General features: G+C 38.6%; 1 protein-coding gene across 2 annotated transcripts in view; it reads left to right on the top strand.

The window, feature by feature from the left end:
- Positions 1 to 20,406, top strand: part of LOC121319895 (kielin cysteine rich BMP regulator) — a 92,408-nt gene that overhangs the window by 47,952 nt on the left and 24,050 nt on the right. For both annotated transcript variants that reach the window (XM_041257836.1, XM_041257835.1), the window contains 17 exons: positions 534 to 616; positions 1,809 to 1,902; positions 2,795 to 2,874; positions 3,988 to 4,167; positions 4,793 to 4,886; positions 5,291 to 5,373; positions 5,706 to 5,799; positions 6,995 to 7,074; positions 7,419 to 7,504; positions 7,876 to 7,966; positions 8,451 to 8,550; positions 10,446 to 10,531; positions 11,408 to 11,501; positions 12,008 to 12,160; positions 12,262 to 12,368; positions 13,134 to 13,227; positions 18,915 to 19,088. In XM_041257836.1, coding sequence (XP_041113770.1) covers positions 534 to 616; positions 1,809 to 1,902; positions 2,795 to 2,874; positions 3,988 to 4,167; positions 4,793 to 4,886; positions 5,291 to 5,373; positions 5,706 to 5,799; positions 6,995 to 7,074; positions 7,419 to 7,504; positions 7,876 to 7,966; positions 8,451 to 8,550; positions 10,446 to 10,531; positions 11,408 to 11,501; positions 12,008 to 12,160; positions 12,262 to 12,368; positions 13,134 to 13,227; positions 18,915 to 19,088 — 1,773 coding nt within the window. The remainder of the gene's footprint in view (positions 1 to 533; positions 617 to 1,808; positions 1,903 to 2,794; positions 2,875 to 3,987; positions 4,168 to 4,792; positions 4,887 to 5,290; positions 5,374 to 5,705; positions 5,800 to 6,994; positions 7,075 to 7,418; positions 7,505 to 7,875; positions 7,967 to 8,450; positions 8,551 to 10,445; positions 10,532 to 11,407; positions 11,502 to 12,007; positions 12,161 to 12,261; positions 12,369 to 13,133; positions 13,228 to 18,914; positions 19,089 to 20,406) is intronic.

Here is a 20,406-nt window from a genome sequence, read left to right as displayed (position 1 = left end):
AGACCCCCATACACTTCACATCACATCAGTTTAAAGCTTCGAAAAATCAAAGAAAGAATCATAAAGATAAATCCCCATTAGCTTGGGAATATTTTATTTCATATCAACGGTAAAATGACCACTGTGGAACAGACCCTCACCATTTTCTGTACTGTGTGTCAAAGCACAACTATTTTACGTTTCAAACATTTGATGCATATTATCTCTGACCAAAATGTTAAAATATGTTTTTAAAGTCAGAAGAAAATAGAATCTACATTTCTTACTATTAAATTACTCCTGCATTGAAAGCAGGTTAGTGGAATACAGCGTATCAGTGAAAATGTGTATTGCCTTGCAGCAAATTTGTAAATATTGTAATGTAGAGTATTTGGACATTCAATGCCAAGGCAGAAAACTAGTATTTCTTAGTCATGTGTCACAAGAACCATCTGTTTGTTTAAATCTAGTATGCTTTTATCAAGGTAATTGTTTCTAAAGAAAAACAGTGGGATAATGTTATAAATGGTATAATGTCTGGTTTTGTTGAGCAGGCTGTGAATATGAAGGAGGAATGTATGACAATGGAGTCATCTTCTTATCCCGAACCAACCCCTGTATGAACTGCTCATGTCTGGTAAGTTTTTAATGGGTAATCCCCACTCATAGTTTGAAGCAGCAGTCATATGGAACTAATCATTTGGCTCTAATGTAAAGGTCACTTGATCTGCAACAGACTCTCTTCCATATTGAAAAGATTTGAGGTATGCCATAGGCAAAATTGCGTCGTTTCATTATTATTGTACACCTCTCATTCCCACATCAGTTTTTTTTATATCAGATTTCTTACCACAACCTTAACAACAGTATAGCCAGGAGCAGACAGACTATGAATTGCAGACCCATTCATTTTAATGCTTTAAACCTGCCAGGTTTTTAGAAATCTTATCCGTGGTGATTCAATAGCCATGCGGCACAACATTAGGGCTTTGTAAACATCATTTGACACTCAAGACTTTCTTTCAGTCTTTTTGTTGAGTAAGCTCCCTATGAATCTTTTTTTTTTTTTTTTTAAATGTATACTGATGCACTGGAAATTTGAAAAAAAAAAACTTTTTATCTGAAAGTTTGAAAGTTCAGTACTTTTTTGTCTTAGGTAGGAAAACAGAACAAAAATCGGAGTGATTTATTATTTAATTCTGTGAAGAAAATTGAATATTTCTGCGTATAATGTAGGTTTACTGGTAATTGCTGGATCCCAGTACAAAACGTCAACCTGGAGGTTAATCTCAGTTCTCAAATCCTAAGTGTATATTATACCTCTTTCAATCATAATTCTTAAAGGAATGGAAAATGACTACAGTGCTGCATATCAAATTACAGCTTATTGTAAATACTTGCAAATCTTACATATTATTTTCATACAGAATGATTTGGAATAGTTGATTAACCCTATTAGAAGGACTAATCCAAGAAGTACAAAATTAGCTTAATAAGATGCACAGTGGCAATAGAATATGGTTACAGAGACATACAGATGAAGATCATGTGCTGTATCTCTGCCAAGAGGTAGTTTACAGCATTTCTTATGCCAATCACTTGGTTTATCAGTAAATCAGAAATAAGGAGGAACACAGAGACCAAATCTGGCTGGAACACTGATCTCTGGCAGGAAGAACCTTAACCTGCTTAGCAACCGTGTTCCAACCTGAAACTGCATATTGACGTTCTTTTATTACATTACACATCCTGAAGACAATTTACTGCACCATGGTCACTGTGCATGAAATGTGGATGTCACATTTAAATCTGTTTCTGGGCTGTTACAGGACAGCTTGGTCAGGTGTTCCCCGGTGCAGTGTCAGCCCGTCTCGTGTGAGAATCCTTTCCAGAAGCCTGGTCAATGTTGTCCCTCCTGCCCAGGTAATGTAGATTATAAATTCTTTTATACTTCAGACAGTTTTCTGTGCAATTCTCTTTACTGCCTTGCGTTTCAATTTTTGTTCAATTTTTATGAGTCTTTATATGCCCACAACACTTTTTTTTTTTTTATTGTATATATTATGCTTTTTTTCCAGTTGCCACAGGCATTGATCTGAATGAGTAGATTTCAATAGACTGGGGTCAATTTTCAGTCTGCCACCGTTTCAAGCAGCAAAGAAAAATTCAGTGTGCGCCTGGATATTTAGAAAGGGTTGTTTACGGCAATCCTCGTGATGAAATAATAACGTTCAAACTTTTATATTTAACAGCTAAATTCGAAGGATTGTTTTCCTTACATCAAACTCCAAATCTGCATAGCAACACAATGAAGTAATTTTGGAACAGTGCGATACACTGCAATATGAACAAGACATACTAGAGTGGCAAATGGATACCAGTCATTAGAATACTATTGTGGGAACAGTGCACAATACTGTATATTAGTGTTTTTTTTTTTTTTTTTTTTTTTTTAAATAAAGTCTTTGATTGTGTGTTTTCATTTCTTCCTCGAAGCAAAGACACACTCCACCTATGATGTTTCCCTAGCAACAGTAAGGTAGAAAGTGCAATGACAACATGTGGTCAAATAGTCATTGTCATCATCAGATGGTACAATCAGGCTCAAAAGCAAAGCTGTATTTGTTGCATGTTGGTGATTAAAATAATGTAATTGGAAGGATTTAAAAACAAAAATAAGGTTTTGGAAAAAGTATATTTTGTTGGTGTTCAGGAAGCCGAATTTAATGTGCTACACAAGATTTGTTTATTAGGGATTAGTGGCAAATCCAGTTACAGTATAAACTGTGACGTATGTTTGTTTCTCCTGCTACAGCTTGTGAGCTAGACGGGAGAGCTTATGACCATGAACAGCCTTTCACCACGCTGGATGGCTGTCAAAAATGTACATGCATGGTAAGTTGACATTTGAACACACGCACATTTATTTTCTTATTTGATAAATGATTTACCTGAGTGGTATACTGTCAGCAAATGTTTATCATTGACAGATATTTTTGCAAACTCCAGAGGAATCTGTACTCAGCTACACATTTAAGACATGCAGTGTTTGTTTCCACAAGCTGTCTGTGTTTGACTTTACATGGTGCCTTGAGCACTAAAGATTACGGGCCCACAACTGTGCCGGTTTGCTAGGGATAATTGTGTTAAACCATGTTACCAGTATGTACCATATATTGAACAACATAAAACAACAGAGTGCTTACCATGAATTATCAGTTTTGTTGAACTGTACTTTGAGCAGCACAGTGCACACTGATGTCTTATTCATTCAGTCAGCAAAGGGGAGCTGTAGACCATAAAAATGGTTTGAGGTACATTGCTAATGGAGGTTGTTTTCCTGGAGAATCCCTTGACAGGCAAGGACTGTGGATGCAGATGCTGTTGTAGGAGCCCTAAATTTTCTTGCAATTGGCAAAACACAAGAGTAATGTTTGAGGTATTTTGGGGGGGGGGGGGGGTTGGCAAGGCGGAAGCACTGCCAGTGTAAATAGGGCTAAGTTTGGCAGGGATGGGGTTAAATCTGCCCCTGCCAGCAATCACAGGTGTGGCCATTCCCCAAGTAGATTTTTGAGTGCTAACTGGAGAATGGCCACCTGTATAAAGGGGGAGATGTCCTTTGTTTGTAGAGAGGGAGTTTTGGTGAGTTTTTGACATGTGTTTTGATGTGGGTTAGTGAACTTTATAGTGAAGGCAAATCCTCAGCCTATATTGTATTGTTTTGTATAAATCTTCTATTTTGTGTGAATAAACAAGGGCAAAGGCTTTCTCCCCTTTTATACAGCTGGTCATTCCTCAATTAGCACATCTGTGATTGTTGGCAGGGACAGATTTAACCCCATCCCTGCCAAACGTATCCCTATTTACACTGGCAGAGCTTTCGCCCTTACACAGAGGGGATAGGATGCAGCCACGGGTTGGTTTGATCCTTGGTGACTAGTAGAACATTTCTTGCTGAGCAACAAGTCAACATTTTGTAATTTTGATTATTATTTTTCTTAAATTCAGAATGGTAAACCATCATGCGTAGATATCCAGCAATGTCCTCACACCTGTACCCATGGAGTTAAGACCCCATACGGCCCCTGTTGCAGAGACTGCTCCAGCTGTGATTTCCATGGGCAGCTGATACCCAACGGGATGTCTTTTGTGACCAATGCAGATGTGTGTGAGCGCTGCTTGTGTACAGTGAGTAAAGCTACTATAATACCGTAAGTCTGCAGGGTTTTGTTTTTATCTATTTTTTCAAGGTCCATTTCAATTGACATTTTGTTGTGTTGGAAGAAATCTGTGTGTCATACACTGGACTGCTCTGCATGGATCCAATACCCAACAGAAAGATAATGACATTGGTGCTGATGTACCAGTACACAACACAAGCAAACAAGGTCAGTAAAGCATACAAAGTCTATAGTTCTACAAGCAGAGTAGCACTGCTCTGACTACCAGCGTGACAGTAATTTACAGCACTGTGTAACTAGTGCCAATTAAATAGACACCTAACTAAAAAGTAAACCTAGACAGTTGGGATTTAGTAAACAGAACTTCAGATGCCTACAAGCAACAGTTTAATGACTTTTGATGCACCTGTTTTACAGAAAAAATCAAGTGAAAGGGCTCCTTTGCGTAGAATACACAAAACAAAAGTGGCACTAATCATGTGAGAAACCTCTTTGTGTTTGAGTAGAAAGGTAAAAAGGTAGGCTGACCATGGGACTTAACTCAAGTTGGGAGGGATCTGGCCTGGGTACAGTGCTTTAGAGGGGACAGAGATAAGACCAGGTCACCATTGTTTTTCTTTTTTTCACTGCAGAATGGGAATGTTGTGTGCTCAAGGATCGCCTGCCCTCCTCTTGACTGCACTGCCTTTGAAAGAGTGCCAGAGGAATGCTGCCCCAAATGCAGAGGTAAGGGATCAAGTAGCTCTAAATAACCTGGCTAACTATAGAGCCATTTTTGTAAATGTACCAAAGAGATACAATTATCTTCAGATAGGGTAAAAGAAAACATGGCTTTCCTATTTTTGAGAAGAAGTTTAGTAAGAAAATTCAAAAGATACATGTGGTTCCAGAATTCAGGTTATTGGCTGAATAGAGAGAACAGGAAATGGTTTGATATTGCCTTTTTAATGGGTGTTTTAACCCAGATATGGACAGTATAAACTGTAGAAGCCACTAAGCCACCATTTCCCTTTTTTTTGTTTGTTTTTTGTTTTTTGTTTTTTGGTTTGGTAATCCACAAACTCACTTGGGTAAAATCCAGATCTTGGTTCTTCCTGTAATTATTTTATTTTTATTTTTTATGTTTTCAGGTTGTGTACATGTTGGCATTCGACACGAGCACAAATCAGAGTGGAAGTTACCAGACAGCCCCTGTAATATCTGCAGATGTTTGGTGAGCAAAAATACTTACATTGGATTACTTGCTTATTATGTTTGGTTTTCTGTTCATTTCCACTTCCCCGAATTGCACATTTGAACACATACCTAGTGGGACAGGAGTAGCGGTTTGCATACAACCAATGGCTTCGGTATAGTGGCAGATATCTTTTAGGTGCCAGTTGGTTTCGAAAACTAGTATTTTTCATTGCAATCCAAGTGAAAAATCATTTCGATTTCATAGGGGAAACAAACGGAACCTTGTGTATCAGCTTCAAATTCTGAAACCTCAGATAGGGAAATTAAAACATCTGCTCCATTCCTGAGTTTCCTAACTTTCTTTGGCAGGAGGGACAAGTTCTGTGTGAGAATGAGAGGTGTAACACCCCATGTAGAAATCCTGCCAAGCCCACGGCAGGATCTTGCTGCCCTAGCTGTGATGGTAAGTGTCAATGCTTCATTATCACACTGGTGACCTGTCATTGGGGAATAATTTCCTAAAAGAAGCGATTGTCAATAGAGGCTTCAGAAGTTACTGAACTGTTCTGGTGACAAAAGGTAAAGTTGGCTCCCAGGATAGGCAAATGCGTGCCATCATTCTGAATGATTTTGACATCAATTAAATGTTTGGCAAGTTAGATGTCGGCTTTATAAAACTGCAGAGAACTGTAATAAGCAGAGCAGCTCGGGACTTGTAATAAAACATCAGTAAGCAACCATACGAGATGTGGCAAGCACTCTGGAATACATGGCATAAAGCATCTCCAGCAAACCAACGTCTGTGTAATTTATTTAATTTTTAATTTTTTGAAGTGTTATTGTACCGTTACTTTTACATGTGTGGATTTGATTAGTTTGTGTTTTTTTTTTTTTTTTTTTTTTTTTTTTTACATGAACTGTATTACTGGTCAATGCATTTTTTGACTTTTGAATTTCAGTTACTTTGTGTTTGTACGTAGGTTTGTGTATGAAATGATCAAGTATGGAGTACTTTTAGCAACTGTAACCAATGTGGTTTTAATCTTTTATGTCAGACTTGTCTAATTTTCCAAAGTTATGATTAAACTTGATAAAATATATTTTGTTCTGTCAGTTACATGTCTGTCGTTACTTGAGAGATTCTAGCAGATTCTCCAATCCATAACATCAAACACTCCGCTTATCTGTAAACAAAATATTTGACTACATCAGTATAATTATATTCCTAAACAAAACTAAAAATAGCTGTACAACTGGTTTTGGAAAACAAATGTAAGCACTTTTCAATGATACTGTATAATATGTTTTCATGTAGTTAGGGTTAGGATAGCTCCATCCCCACATCCAAAAAGCAACATGTCCTAAGCTAAACTAAACTAATTGTTGTAACACAGTTTTCCTATGCTTTTTTGTGCTTTTGATTTGACCAAATACAAAAAGTAAGAATATTAGGAGACCGATCGTTCTTAGAATTCCTAAAATTAGAAGGAAGCAATGGACCTGACCTCACTATTAAACCATTTTTAATTAATCTATTTCTTAACTGATTTTACTTTACAGATCAAACATGCAATTTGGCCTTGGCATAATTCTGCTCACTTTGTTAAACTGAATGCAGCTGTTGATCTGATGTGTTCATCTTTGATATAATGCTCTAGGTTGCCATTTGAATGGACAGGAGTATGTGAATGGAGACAGAGTGTCTAATGGAGACCGCTGTGCAGAGTGCACATGTGTGGTAAGTCCAGCACCAAGGTTTCAAAAGTAATCAGTAATGAACACACTTTACTTAAAATCTTTGTTCTCTCAGAAAAATAACACTCTGTGTACCTGCTAATGTAGCAACACTGTTTTTGCAAAAATAAAATTATTACAGTTTTTCTTTTGTGCTTACAAGGATTCCTTAGTGACAATTCCTTGGGGCTTTCCTATTTTAAGTTCCTACATAATTCAGTATTTAGATAGTGTATCCTTACTCGGAATACAATGTAGGATAGCAATGGGGAATCAAGAAGAGGATTTTTAGGACACATTTCTGTGGCTGTCACTTAAATGAAGTTATTTCCATATATCCCTTCACAGAATGGTAATATCCACTGTAACCCTGTCGTGTGCCTACCAGTGCAATGCAGGAATCCTGTTCAGCAGCCTGGAGACTGCTGCCCACGGTAAGAGTCTAGTGACAGGAATGCCAGTTCTGTAATGGGCCCAACCACCATTTTTTGTTGGCTTGGTTTCTCATCTAGACACACACAATGGCTACATTTATTGGCTACTTTGATTTGCGAATAAAACTAACATTTTTGTTATGTTGCTCCCAGTAAGTAATGTATCAAAAAACAGGCCAAAACCATATATGTGTATCCATGTATGTATACATGTACTGTATATAAGTAGCATTAGATAATCCAAGATAATCAGAGTTTGTGAAACCAGATGTTTATGGTCTGTGGGTCCTAAGCAAAATATAAAGCGGAAAGAAATGTTAGGTTTGCCAGATAGTTTAGAATTTCTGATTTGTTGGCTTTTCTTCGGCTAGCTGTGAGGAGTGTGAATATGATTCGAAGACGTTTGTTGATGGCCAGTCCTTCATCTCAACCGTTAACCCCTGCCTGAACTGCAGGTGTTCGGTAAGTTCTTATGGTTTCTGCCTGGTACAAAGCAAGTAGCTATACAGTTGAGAGAGTTGAGAGACATTTCAGATGCATTGGAGGAATATCATCAGCAATTTGAACACACAAAGCAAATTGGAACCATAACTTCACTGTGAACTGCAGACTAAAAGGTATTCTAGTGTTTGACTTCCCTTGTAGGATGTATGTCATAATGAAGGGTTTCTTAGCAATACACTTTTTGGTTTATCTGTCGCTGGCTTGTCCTGAACTCAATGGAATATCATATGAAGAAGGGAATTATTCACAATGCCAAAAACACGCTGTTTTTTAAAATTCCTGGTATCATTGTTTACAGTGTTGAGTGGACTGCAAGACGGGCAGTATCAATCTTCACTTGAAATGCATTAATTAGATTGTCACATAAATAAAAAAGTGCAAAAGCACATTTAATGAAAATTGGTCAATAAACACTTTTCTGTTGACTCGGCTTCGGTAACAGGCAGGTCGGGTGTCCTGTGAGCGCTTGGACCCCAATTGCCCTCCTATTAGATGCAGCCATCCAGCCAAACAGATAGGACAGTGCTGCCCCAGCTGTGACAGTAAGTAACACTCTTCAGTAAACTTACTGTGTATTGTTTTAGTTTCTATCTTTATACTTGCAGCTGCAATAACATTAAGGAAATGTACATCTTCTTTTGTATTCTTTTTTCTTTAGTTCTGAGTTCACTCGATCATATCCCATGATCCTTGTCCTGCGCTCTGACCACAGACTATATAGGCTGGGAATTCTGGGATTTAAAAAGCCACAGGTTTCTGACACTGACATAAAGCACTGGTTTATAAAATCAGCAGCACAGGGAACTAACCCCCATACCATGACCTAAACCAATCATTAAGAAATCATCCAGCCTGGCTGAGCAGTTGCAATAACACACTGCCATCTTAAGTTTCATCTGCATAAAACAAGGGCTGCTCCAAGTTATTATATTGTCATCCTTGCTTTAAAAGTGAAGTACAGTATGGAATTATGCTATTATACTGTATGTGGGTTTTTGTACATACTGTGTGTGTGTGTGTGTGTGTGTGTGTGTATGTGTGTGTGTGTGCGTGTGCATGTGCGTGTGTGTGTTTCCTCTGATCAAATAAGCAAATGAAAAATAAATCCCTGTGTTAGGCACTCTGCACTTCCATACATGTCCCAGTTCTGTCATGAGTGCATTCAACCTCCTCAGCTTTGTGACAACGCTACTGGTTTAAAGATAGTTTTCCAAAAAAGAGTTAAAGTTCATGAACAAAAGAAGACAGACAGAACCTCTGAGTTCAGTGATTTGTGTAAAGCAGCCTGTATACTTTGTCTCGCATTCCCTCTGTGCCTCATCCTTAATGAATGTTTGTTTCTATGAGATTTTTAGTGGTTGAATTGCATTTTTTTTTAAACGAGAGATGGGGGTTATAGAAACAAGCAGGCAGAGTTATATGAGTTTTCAAAGTGTTTATAAACCTGTATGGTAGTCTGTAATCGGTTATCAGTTCAAATGTGTTTATACTATTTTGAAGTCCAACTGAGGGATAGCTACAAAGGCAGCAGATGTGCTTGGTGTTGAACAGAAGTGTAAAGTCCCTGTGTGGGATGGGAAGGTCTGCAGGGAGGCTTTTTAATGACGGTGTGGGATTAGACCTTCAGGGCTTTTTAATAAAGCAGATGGTGGATTGTGGAAGGGGAAAAGAAAATGCTTCAAGATGACATTCCTTCGGGGTCTAGACTTGTTGTCATTGACCTTGATTTAGTGATAGAGCCATTTCACGGTGTCAGAAAAATTCCTAAAAGCCTTAACAGTTGATTTTTTTTTTTCTAAAAGATAATTGTTCTGTTAAAGTGTCTCCTGCCGAAAACATGATTGGATTGCATTTGAGCCTTCATCAAATCGTGCTGTGCTTGTTTTTCTAAACAATATTTTCTGTTTCTGTATTTTAATCTTTCAAACACCAGGCATTTGACTACAACTAGCGATTGTCTCTAAATAAAAATAAACATGCAATTGAGGTGCTATAGCTACAGTAAACATGCTGCCAGGAGAGAAGCCTTTTGAGGGAACATTTTATCAATACAGTCATATCAAATTTATAAATAGCAAGCAGAATTATAGACACAACAACAGTTCAGTGGCCCTGCAAAGATTGTCTTAGCTTGTTTTTATTCAGGGTACCACCTCCATAGTAGAAGGTTCTCTATCACAAACATCTGTGAACAGAATATATCATACATTATTGTATGATGTGGTTTAAACACATTCTCTGGACCAAACGCATACATCTACACAATGGGTATTCAGAAATATTTCTGATATGGTTGGTAGGATGAATGTATTATCAAACTGTGTCTCACTCCCTTCTCCTGACTTGGAATGGCAGGTTCTTCCGAAGTTGGCTTTGATGGCTTACAGATCCTATAGAGCTACATTGCTTTCACTGGTGTGTATTTCTGTCCCCTCAGTGTGTGAGTATGAGAGACGGATATACACCAGTGGACCGGTGTTCACCCCCCCAGGAAGCAGCCCCTGTCTGCAGTGCACTTGCACGGTGAGTTTGGTTCTTTTCTGCAAAGTTTTTTGCCATGTATGGGACAGCATAGTGTATTTCCCCAATAAAGTCATAACAAAAATAAAACACCACAATCTCTTATAATGCATGTTTCTAAGTGTTTGGTGGCTATCAAGCTGAGAGTGTATTGCTCATGCAGTCTTTGCTGTGTCAGGCCTGCAAGCAAAGAGAAATGGGTCTGTCATGCAAGGAGTGCAAGAGAAAGACCACTCTCAACTTTGCTGAAATTGCATATTCGAGACTTAAGAAATTATTGAAAGTAAAGGGAATATTAAACAAAATGAAGATAAGCTCTGTTTTACTAAACTTCTACACCTATATCCATTCACTTTAATGTGTTTTATATAGAACCTGTTGTGGTTTAAATATTTATAATGCTTTGTCATTGACATTCTGTGAAATTAGTATAGCTGCTGCTAACAGGCTGCTGTAGGGAGTTGACTTATATACAGTATGTTGATAGAAGGGGTGGCTGTCACAATCTCTGTACTTTTTAGAGACTTCAAATTGTCACAGGTCTGTACATGATATGTATGATGTGTCATATATGTGAATCAATAGATGGTCCTGATCTCTAATTATGGGACTCATTCAACTTCCATGAACACTTTGATGATGATAAAGAAATTTAGCTACCATGATTGCCTCACCCAGGATGGAAACATGGTGACCTTCATGCATCGGAAGTTAAATAATACCCGGTTAGATTGAATTAAGCTGGAAATAACATCCGATGATGCAGTAAGCAGAAACAAAGGAGCCCAGACTACTGTGACTGAAAACAGTTATGGAATCCTTTCAACACTGGTTATTGAATCGATTCGGAAAGAACTAAGAAAGCTGTGCTTGTTTCAGGATGGAAACGTGCGGTGCCAAGAAGAGGTGTGCCCACCTGTTCAGTGCTCTAACCCTGTGATTGACCCTCAACATTGCTGTCCAATCTGCAAAGGTATTATGGAATTCTTTTTTACATTAATTTGTATTGAGTTTGATGGGACCGGTAATCCACAATGATTATTTTATTGCACAGTGCAAGTACAATGTTGTGTTCTTCATACATAATGAGGTCTTTACAATAAATCTAAACAGTGGCAGATTGCTTTACCTAAATATCACCACTGAGATAATTAGAACCAACGTTAAAAAAATTAATGAATACCAAACCGTCTCTTTGGTGTATTTCCATCTGTGAAAAAATAAATGTGTAGAACTCCAGGGTGATTGGTTTCAAAGACAGTGGAATTAAGATCAATTGAATAGACCCCACTGTGGGTTTAATACTGTATAGAGTACATCTGCAAAAATACCATCCTGGATTTGAGGCATTTTAAAAGATACTGAAGCTAAATAAGTGTGGAAACGTGGATTTCATTATTAAATCATTGCACATTTAAGACCCAAAGATGAGTCCCCCTATCCAACACTGATGTGTTATTTTGTCTCTTGCCCTTAAAGTGTGTGTCCTGAATGGAGTGGAGTTCGAGGATGGGACAGACTGGGAGCCTGATGAAGACCCTTGCAGCACTTGTGTCTGCACTAATGGGGAGCCAGTCTGCCGAGTCTCACCCTGCCCGCGCATCACTTGCCTGCAACCTACTAAAATGAATAGTGAGTTAGAACAGGCATCTCCACCACTGACAAAATCCTCTGCTCAAAACTGGATTTTAAAACAGAGTGTGAATTATTTTCTCTTTCTCGTTGTTGACCAGGTGACTGCTGTGCAGTGTGTGACAGGTGTACCTATAACCAGCGCATATACAACAATGGACAAGACTTCATAGACCCAGATAGACCCTGCCAAAACTGCAGGTGTCAGGTGAGCTTTTTGTAATAGTTTTTAGCTCCATTTTGCAATCCCTGCTAATACTGATGCTATGAACAAAATAAAATTCCTTAAGTGAAATCAATACCTTACTGCTTGGCTCTTGAATATTCATATTCTTAAGATAACCATACAATACCCTTGATGCATTGCTAAAACTTCTAACATACCAATATTTTTTTTAATTGGTGAAACAGTTTCCTCTACTGGAACGAACAAGTAATTGAGAAAAGTTTATGTTTTTTACACATCATCTGAATTTAGGATCCAGCATAGAAAAAATACGGCCATGTTACACAAGAAAAATAACTTCACTAGCTCAGTCTTTCCAATTGCTAGGCTGTTCGTTGTAATGATAACATTCATTAATAAATGGTTTGCCACAGCACACTCATGGATCTGTTCTTACATTATTTTATAACAGCAGTAAGACCCTATGGGTGGTTGCAGTAATATTCTCTTACTGAGCAATTTACTTAGACAAAGGAGAATGGGGGGGGGGGGGGGGTAGTTTTTAATTAACATAAATGTAAAGTGAATGAAGAAATCCCTTTACCTGGATTGACTACATCCACCACTGCACTGCTATATGTTTGTCTTTTGTGCTAGTTGTATAGTTGTGGGGTTGGTCCTCTCCAAGAAATTGAACATAGAATCCATCAGATACATATATTTTGAGAGCGTTGATGGACGCAGTAGTTATCGTCCTGGCTGCATTCAATCCCATGTTCCTTTGTCATGTTTCTCCCCCTGTCATAGGATGGTACTGTGAACTGTATCCCCACAGTGTGCTCTCCAGTGACCTGCTCCAGACCTGAGGTGAAACCCGGACAGTGCTGCCCCAAGTGTCCAGGTACTGCATCACCAAGATCTTTAAGAATAAACTGTGATGTACAGTGTATGAACAGATGACCATGTTATATAACATTTCATTCAAAATGAAGGCTATTGAGATTTTAATTCTCAAATAAATATCTTCATCAAATATTCTCTTCATTAAATATTCTAAACACCTGTCCCACTCTACAACTAGCGGTGACTTGCACTTTTCAATTTCCATTTCTACTATTATATCCCAAAGTGAAGAGGTGTGCAGCTCTGGTCTTTGAGGCTCCCGCTCTGCCCAAATCTATTTGTTTAACACATTATTATACAATACTTGGAGGCGTTCTTTGCTAACTGGTATACAGTTAAAAGAGGAGTGATATGTAAAAAAGGAATAATATGGGCAGTGGCCTGACATCGTGTTGGGTTACACTCTGTAATACCCGAGTGCTGATTTGGTAAATGACAATTGGAAGTGATGAAGAGGGATAACAATGGAGTAGTATTATAGGTTAGTTGCACCTGTTGCTAACTGTCTTGAAGGGACATATATATATAATGTGTAAATGTAATAGAAATAAAATATAATTGGAACCTTCCACATCAGGAATTACCAGAGATCAGTTCAAGGTAATTGCTTCCAAAAACATGGACTGTAATCTCGTATAATTCCCTCTTTGTGTATGATTGTTTAATTATTCTGAGTATGCAGTGAAATAAAATTGCACTTGCAGTGAGTTAGTTACAGCATGTGGCTGCAAACCATCATGAATGTCATGTTTAAAAACACAAGAAAGTTTACAAACGAAAGGAGGCCATTCGGCCCATCTTGCTCGTTTGGTTGTTAGTAGCTTATTGATCCCAGAATCTCATCAAGCAGCTTCTTGAAGGATCCCAGGGTGTCAGCTTCAACAACATTACTGAGGAGTTGATTCCAGAACCTCACTATTCTCTGTGTAAAAAAGTGCCTCCTATTTTCTGTTCTGAATGCCCCTTTGTCTAATCTCCATTTCTGACCACTGGTCCTTGTTTCTTTTTTCAGGTCGAAAAAGTCCCTTGGGTCGACACTGTCAATACGTTTTAGAATTTTGAATGCTTGAATTAGGTCGCCGCGTAGTCTTCTTGGTTCAAGACTGAACAGATTCAATTATTTTAGCCTGTCTGCGTATGACATGCCTTTTAAACCTGAAATAATTCTGGTCGCTCTTCTTTGCACTCTGTTTATAAGAATCACATTCGACCCGGATGGCGTGATTCTTGTAAGTGGTTGATTCTTAAAAACGAACCGATATGATTACTGTGGTGAAGTGCTGCTGAATCAGTATGTTGAGAATAATGGCCCTTTCATACCTAGTTTATTTATAAAGATCCGATTCAGAATCCACTTGCAAACTAACTAAAATGTTGCAATTTTTTTACTGCACTTGGTTTCACACTGAAAAATATCAAACAAACTATTTTTTTTTTCTCCAAGCGAGTTTAAGCTCACCTTCACAACTTTAATCACACCAGAACACATTTGCTTTCACATTACAATTCTTTCAAGTGATTCTGATCGACTGTTTGTGGACATGACCAAAATGGCCATCCTGTTGATGCCTAGACCGATTGTTAGTGGCGATACCAGTAAAGAGCCTACAGTGAATGTATAAACATGGAGGGTTCCACCCGTGTCAGTCTTCTGATAGTACTACTATAGTAGATGCCTCTTATTATTAACTCCTTGGTTCCCATCCAAAAGTTGTTAATAACCAAAGTTGTTAAGCAGAAAGCTAACGTTTCATGTTAATTTCACATTTATTTATATGACGCCTATATACAGTGGCTTGCGTAAGTATTGACCCCCCTTGGCATTTTTCCTATTTTGTTGCCTTACAACCTGGAATTAAAATGGATTTTTTGGGGGTTTGTATCATTTGATTTACACAACATGCCTACCACTTTGAAGATGCAAAATATTTTTTATTGTGAAACAAACAAGAAATAAGACAAAAAAACAGAAAACTTGAGCGTGCATAAGTATTCACCCCCCCCAAAGTCAATACTTTGTAGAGCCACCTTTTGCAGCAATTACAGCTGCAAGTCTCTTGGGGTATGTATCTGTAAGCTTGGCACATCTAGCCACTGGGTTTTTTGCCCATTCTTCAAGGCAAAACTGCTCCAGCTCCTTCAAGTTGGATGGGTTCCGCCGGTGTACAGCAATCTTTAAGTCATACCACAGATTCTCAATTGGATTGAGGTCTGGGCTTTGACTAGGCCATTCCAAGACATTTCAATATTTCCCCTTAAACCACTCGAGTGTTGCTTTAGGGTTATTGTCCTGCTGGAAGGTGAACCTCCATCCCAGTCTCAAATCTCTGGAAGACTGAAACAGGTTTCCCTCAAGAATTTCAATGTATTTAGCGCCATCCATCATTCCTTCAATTCTGACCAGTTTCCCAGTCCCTGCCGATGAAAAACATCCCCACAGCATGATGCTGCCACCACCATGCTTCACTGTGGGGATGGTGTTCTCGGGGTGATGAGAGGTGTTGGGTTAGCGCCAGACATAGGGTTTTCCTTGATGGCCAAAAAACTGAATTTTAGCCTCATCTGACTAGAGTACCTTCTTCCATATGTTTGGGGAGTCTCCCACATGCCTTTTGGCAAACACCAAGCGTGTTTGCTTATTTTTTTTCTTTAAGCAATGGCTTTTTTCTGGCCACTCTTCCGTAAAGCCCAGCTCTGTGGAGTGTACGGCTTAAAGTGGTCCTATGGACAGATACTCCAATCTCCGCTGTGGAGCTTTGCCGCTACTTCAGGGTTATCTTTGGTCTCTTGATGCCTCTCTTATTAATGCCTTCCTTGCCTGGTCTGTGAGTTTTGGTGGGCGGCCCTCTCTTGCCAGGTTTGTTGTGGTGCCATATTCTTTCAATTTTTAATAATGGCTTTAATGGTGCTCTGTGGGATGTTCAAAGTTTCAGATATTTTTTTATAACCCAACCCTGATCTGTACTTCTCCACAACTTTGTCCCTGACCTGTTTGGAGAGCTCCTTGGTCTTCATGGTGCTGCTTGCTTGGTGGTGCCCCTTGCTTAGTGGTGTTGCAGACTCTGGGGCCTTTCAGAACAGGTGTATATATATTGAGATCATATGACAGATCATGTGCACACAGGTGGACTTTATTTAACTAACTATGTGACTTCTGAAGGTAATTGGTTGCACCAGATCTTATTTAGAGGCTTAATAGCAAAGGGGGTGAATACATATGCATGCACCACTTTTCCGTTATTTATTTTTTAGAATTTTTTGAAACAAGTTATTTTTTTAATTTCACTTCACCAATTTGGACTATTTTGTGTATGTCCATTACATGAAATCCAAATAAAAATCCATTTTAATTCCAGGTTGTAAGGCAACAAAATAGGAAAAATACCAAGGGGGGTCAATACTTTCGCAAGCCACTGTACACTATACTTTTAGAAAACTTGTATTCACTGAAATACACGTTTTAAGAGAACATCACCGAGATAGACATTACATTTCTGTTTATTAAGCAAAATACAAGAATAAACCATTGTAAACTATCATAAAAATAGCCCTACTGTAGGCTACTCTGCAACAGTGTAGCCTTCTCTATTACCATTTGTCCTTAGAGAAAAGTAAACTGTTGATATTGTAATTACATTTAATAATCAAGCACAATTTTAAAAATAACTGTCCAATGTTGTCTGCTTTTACAATTCTCCATCTCCAGCTGTAAATCCCTCTTAATTTTGCAAGCAGCTTCATAGCAGTTTTCAAGGCCACGATTCTGGCATATCCTGCAAAATGCGTGCACTGCCTGCAGCTGTTCTTTCAGTGAACTTTATCGGCTATAGACAGGTCTACACACTTGGAAGACAATCAGCAGCTATAAATGTACAGAGCGTCTATTAAATACTGTATCTTTAATAATTACATAATGTGCGCTCATTTGGTTTGTTTGACATCTGCTGTTACAATGTTAGCACGAAACCCGTGTTAGACATATCGCTGAGGAATACCGGCGTTTCTGTGCATCATGATGTGGGTTGTTGGTTTTTTTCACCATACAGTACACACACCTATGCGTGCTTTCCGCACGCAATGTACTGTGGGTTATACATTACATCAGTTTGTTCGGTTTCGTTTTCTTCTTGGATTGTAATGCCATTGCTTTCACACGTCCGACTTTTGAGGTTGAAACACATTATAGTTTCCTCTCAATCGGGCCAAGACCACCTGTTTAAGAGAATCCTAGTCCACTTGTTTGGTGCGCACTCTGATGCGTTTGGACGTTTCACACCTGCCAAAACGTACCGAACTTAGGTGTCAACTGACCTCAAGTGCGAATTATCCTCTCCAAACGAACTAGGGTTGACCACTAGATGTCATGAGGTCCCGCGTGTATGCACAGGGACCACACAAAGTATTGTTTAGTTAGTTCTCCAGCTGAAAGTAAGGCTTATTTTGTTTGTTTTATTAGCTGTTGTTTCCCCACCGCACTAGAAGAAAAATAAAGCCAACTCTAAATCAAGACATTTACACTGCCCTTGGCTACATCAAGTAGCAAAAGTGCCTCAGTGCATCAGCAGTTTAAATACAGTTCCATATAGAAATGTCAATGGTGCTGAGTCACTGAGGACAATACATCAAAACAAGTCCTCGTGGGTAAGCAGCTTGTTGTATGATCATGATTAATAAATATTTTGAATTTGAATTAAAATGACATTACAGTACATTATTTTACTGCCAGGACTACCACTGCATTTAAGCATCTGTTACATAATACATCAGTCTCTCACAAAGCCACTCCTTCAAATCAACTATATATTCATTAATGAATAGACTTTTCAAGCGTTCATCATGTCAGTGATTTATTGAGAGAGTTGCCATGCAGAACAGATTTCTTGGGTCCCTGCTGAACACCATGAGGCGTGAAGCTCTCTCTTTAAAAAGGTCAATTTCTCCACTTAATTTGATTTCAGTTCACTATTGTTCTCAAGCACAGACTTTAATTCGGGCTTAAGTCAGAGAATTAGGCATGGCTTTCAAAGAATTAGGCATGGCCTTCAGTCTGATAAATGAAATACTTTCTGTAAATAAAATCTGCACCCTTCGCTTTTACTGGTTACCTATGATGGCAACTTATTCTGTTCATGTGACTTTTTGGTTTATGTATGATAAAGACTTAGATACAGATGCAGGCTTTGTACGTGCTCAACTGTGTTCTGTGGTTCTCTCAGTCAAGTTAGACTGTTCCATCAGAGATGACATTCTCCTTACAGGATTATGCCCCCTGAGATGCTTTGTTTTTGTTCACAACAGATACTATTTCTGTTTTTATTCATTAGCATGTAGAGCAGAATCCTCCAGCAAGCGAGATTAACTGTAATTCAGTGTTGATTGTAAAGTGAAAATTAAATAAAACTCAAAAAGGCTTACGGAATATGATATATGCTGTTTGTATATTTTAAAAGATTTAATAGTTGATGTTTGGAACAATATAGTCTTTCCAAAAAAGTCCAACCCTTTTCATATTAGCAGAAGTATAACTTTGTTTAAATTATATAAAGTAGCTGTAAGGTCATTTTATCTGTTAATAAAACTTGCAAGACACTAAATCAGGCAACAATGTTTTGGCTAATGTTCTACCTCATTTTGATTTGCCTTTTTTCACTGTGTGAATTTCCCTGTCTCCTCTTTGATTTACAGACTGTGTGTTTGAAAACCGTGTGCTTGTGAATGGAGAAGAATTCCCTAACCCTCTGAATCCCTGCCAGAGGTGTGTGTGTTATAATGGCCATGTGAACTGTGAGGACCATACCTGTCCTGGCGCCATCTGCACATACCCACTGCCTGGATCCTGCTGCAAAAACAACTGCAATGGTAAGAGACTCCAGTGAGATGATCGACCATAACTGTCAGAACTGTCCTGAAGAGAAAAGCTTGTACTCTACGACTGCGTTGGAGAGTCAGTACTGAGACAGGTGATTTAATAGGGGATATAAACAGGAAAAGTGCAGAGCTGTCGCTGTTGAGAGGTAGTTCTGCTATACAGGTAATCTTTCATACAGGTTTTCTTCAACAGACCCTCCTCCTATCTAGTAGATTATACTTTGTCTCCTATATGAGCAGAAGACCAGGTCATGTAGGTGCGTCATAAAAAAATCCTTCCCACATGCTTCATATTTTCGTTATTCATCCTCTAACTCATTTTGCACACTAAATGAGATCTCTCTATTCCTCCTCCAAAGCACACTGATTTAAGATTCCAGCATGTAGTTGGTAACAAGGTTCAAATCTGTGATCTTTTGAAGCACCCTCTTCCACACTTGTACTGTGTGATACTTGTGCTCACAGTAGCCTTCAGGGAACTTTTTAGCTCTGAAGCACTTGTACATACTTTAATTGGGAAGTCGGCAAGTCTGCTTTTATCTTTAGAGTCTTAAAATATAATTCTGTGCCATCTGTATATGAGTGAAAGCTCACACCATGACGACCTATGATCTGTCCAAGTGGCAACATATAGATATTAAAAAGTAAGGGTCCTAAAATTGAGCCTTGTGGCACCCCTGGAGATGCCAGGCTAGAACCAGATGTATAGCCGCCCATAGGATCAGCTGGTCAGTGCACCTGAGTCAGCGGCCATGAACAGATCATTAACAACCTTAACAAGGGTTGGTTCAGTGCTGTGTCTTGATCTAAAACCTGACTTCAAAGGTTTTTAAATATCGCATTCCGATAGATGACTCTGTAGCTGCTGAGCCACTACGCGTTCTAGGATTTTAAACAGAAAGGGCAGATTAGAGATGGGTCTGTAATTACAAAGAATAGGTTTGCATCTGCATCAAGTTTTGTTTGTTTTTTTAACAAAGGAGTCACAATGGTGTATTTAAATGCTGGTGGAACTACTGCAGAACTCAATGACTCGTTAATGATCTCAGTCACCACTGGGCTGAGAACTGAAAAATGTGACACAATGAGTGGTGTAGGGAATGGATCTAAGGAGCAAGTGGTAGGCTTCAATTTAGTGACTATTTCAGCCAGCCTTGAAGAAGTAACCTCAGCAAAACAGAACAAACAGGTACCATTAAAAGCCAATATATTAGAGGGCAGAATGACAAGTGGGCAGAAACTAACAGTTCCTGTATGATGTTATCGATTTTAGTTAGAAAATAGTCAAGAAACACATAACATTGCTTCA

This window comes from Polyodon spathula, chromosome 8 (genome assembly GCF_017654505.1).
Source record: "Polyodon spathula isolate WHYD16114869_AA chromosome 8, ASM1765450v1, whole genome shotgun sequence".
NCBI classification, from domain to species: Eukaryota; Metazoa; Chordata; class Actinopteri; order Acipenseriformes; family Polyodontidae; genus Polyodon; species Polyodon spathula.
The sequence above is the reverse complement of the archived record's forward strand: the minus strand, read 5'-3'. Positions and strand labels throughout refer to the sequence as shown.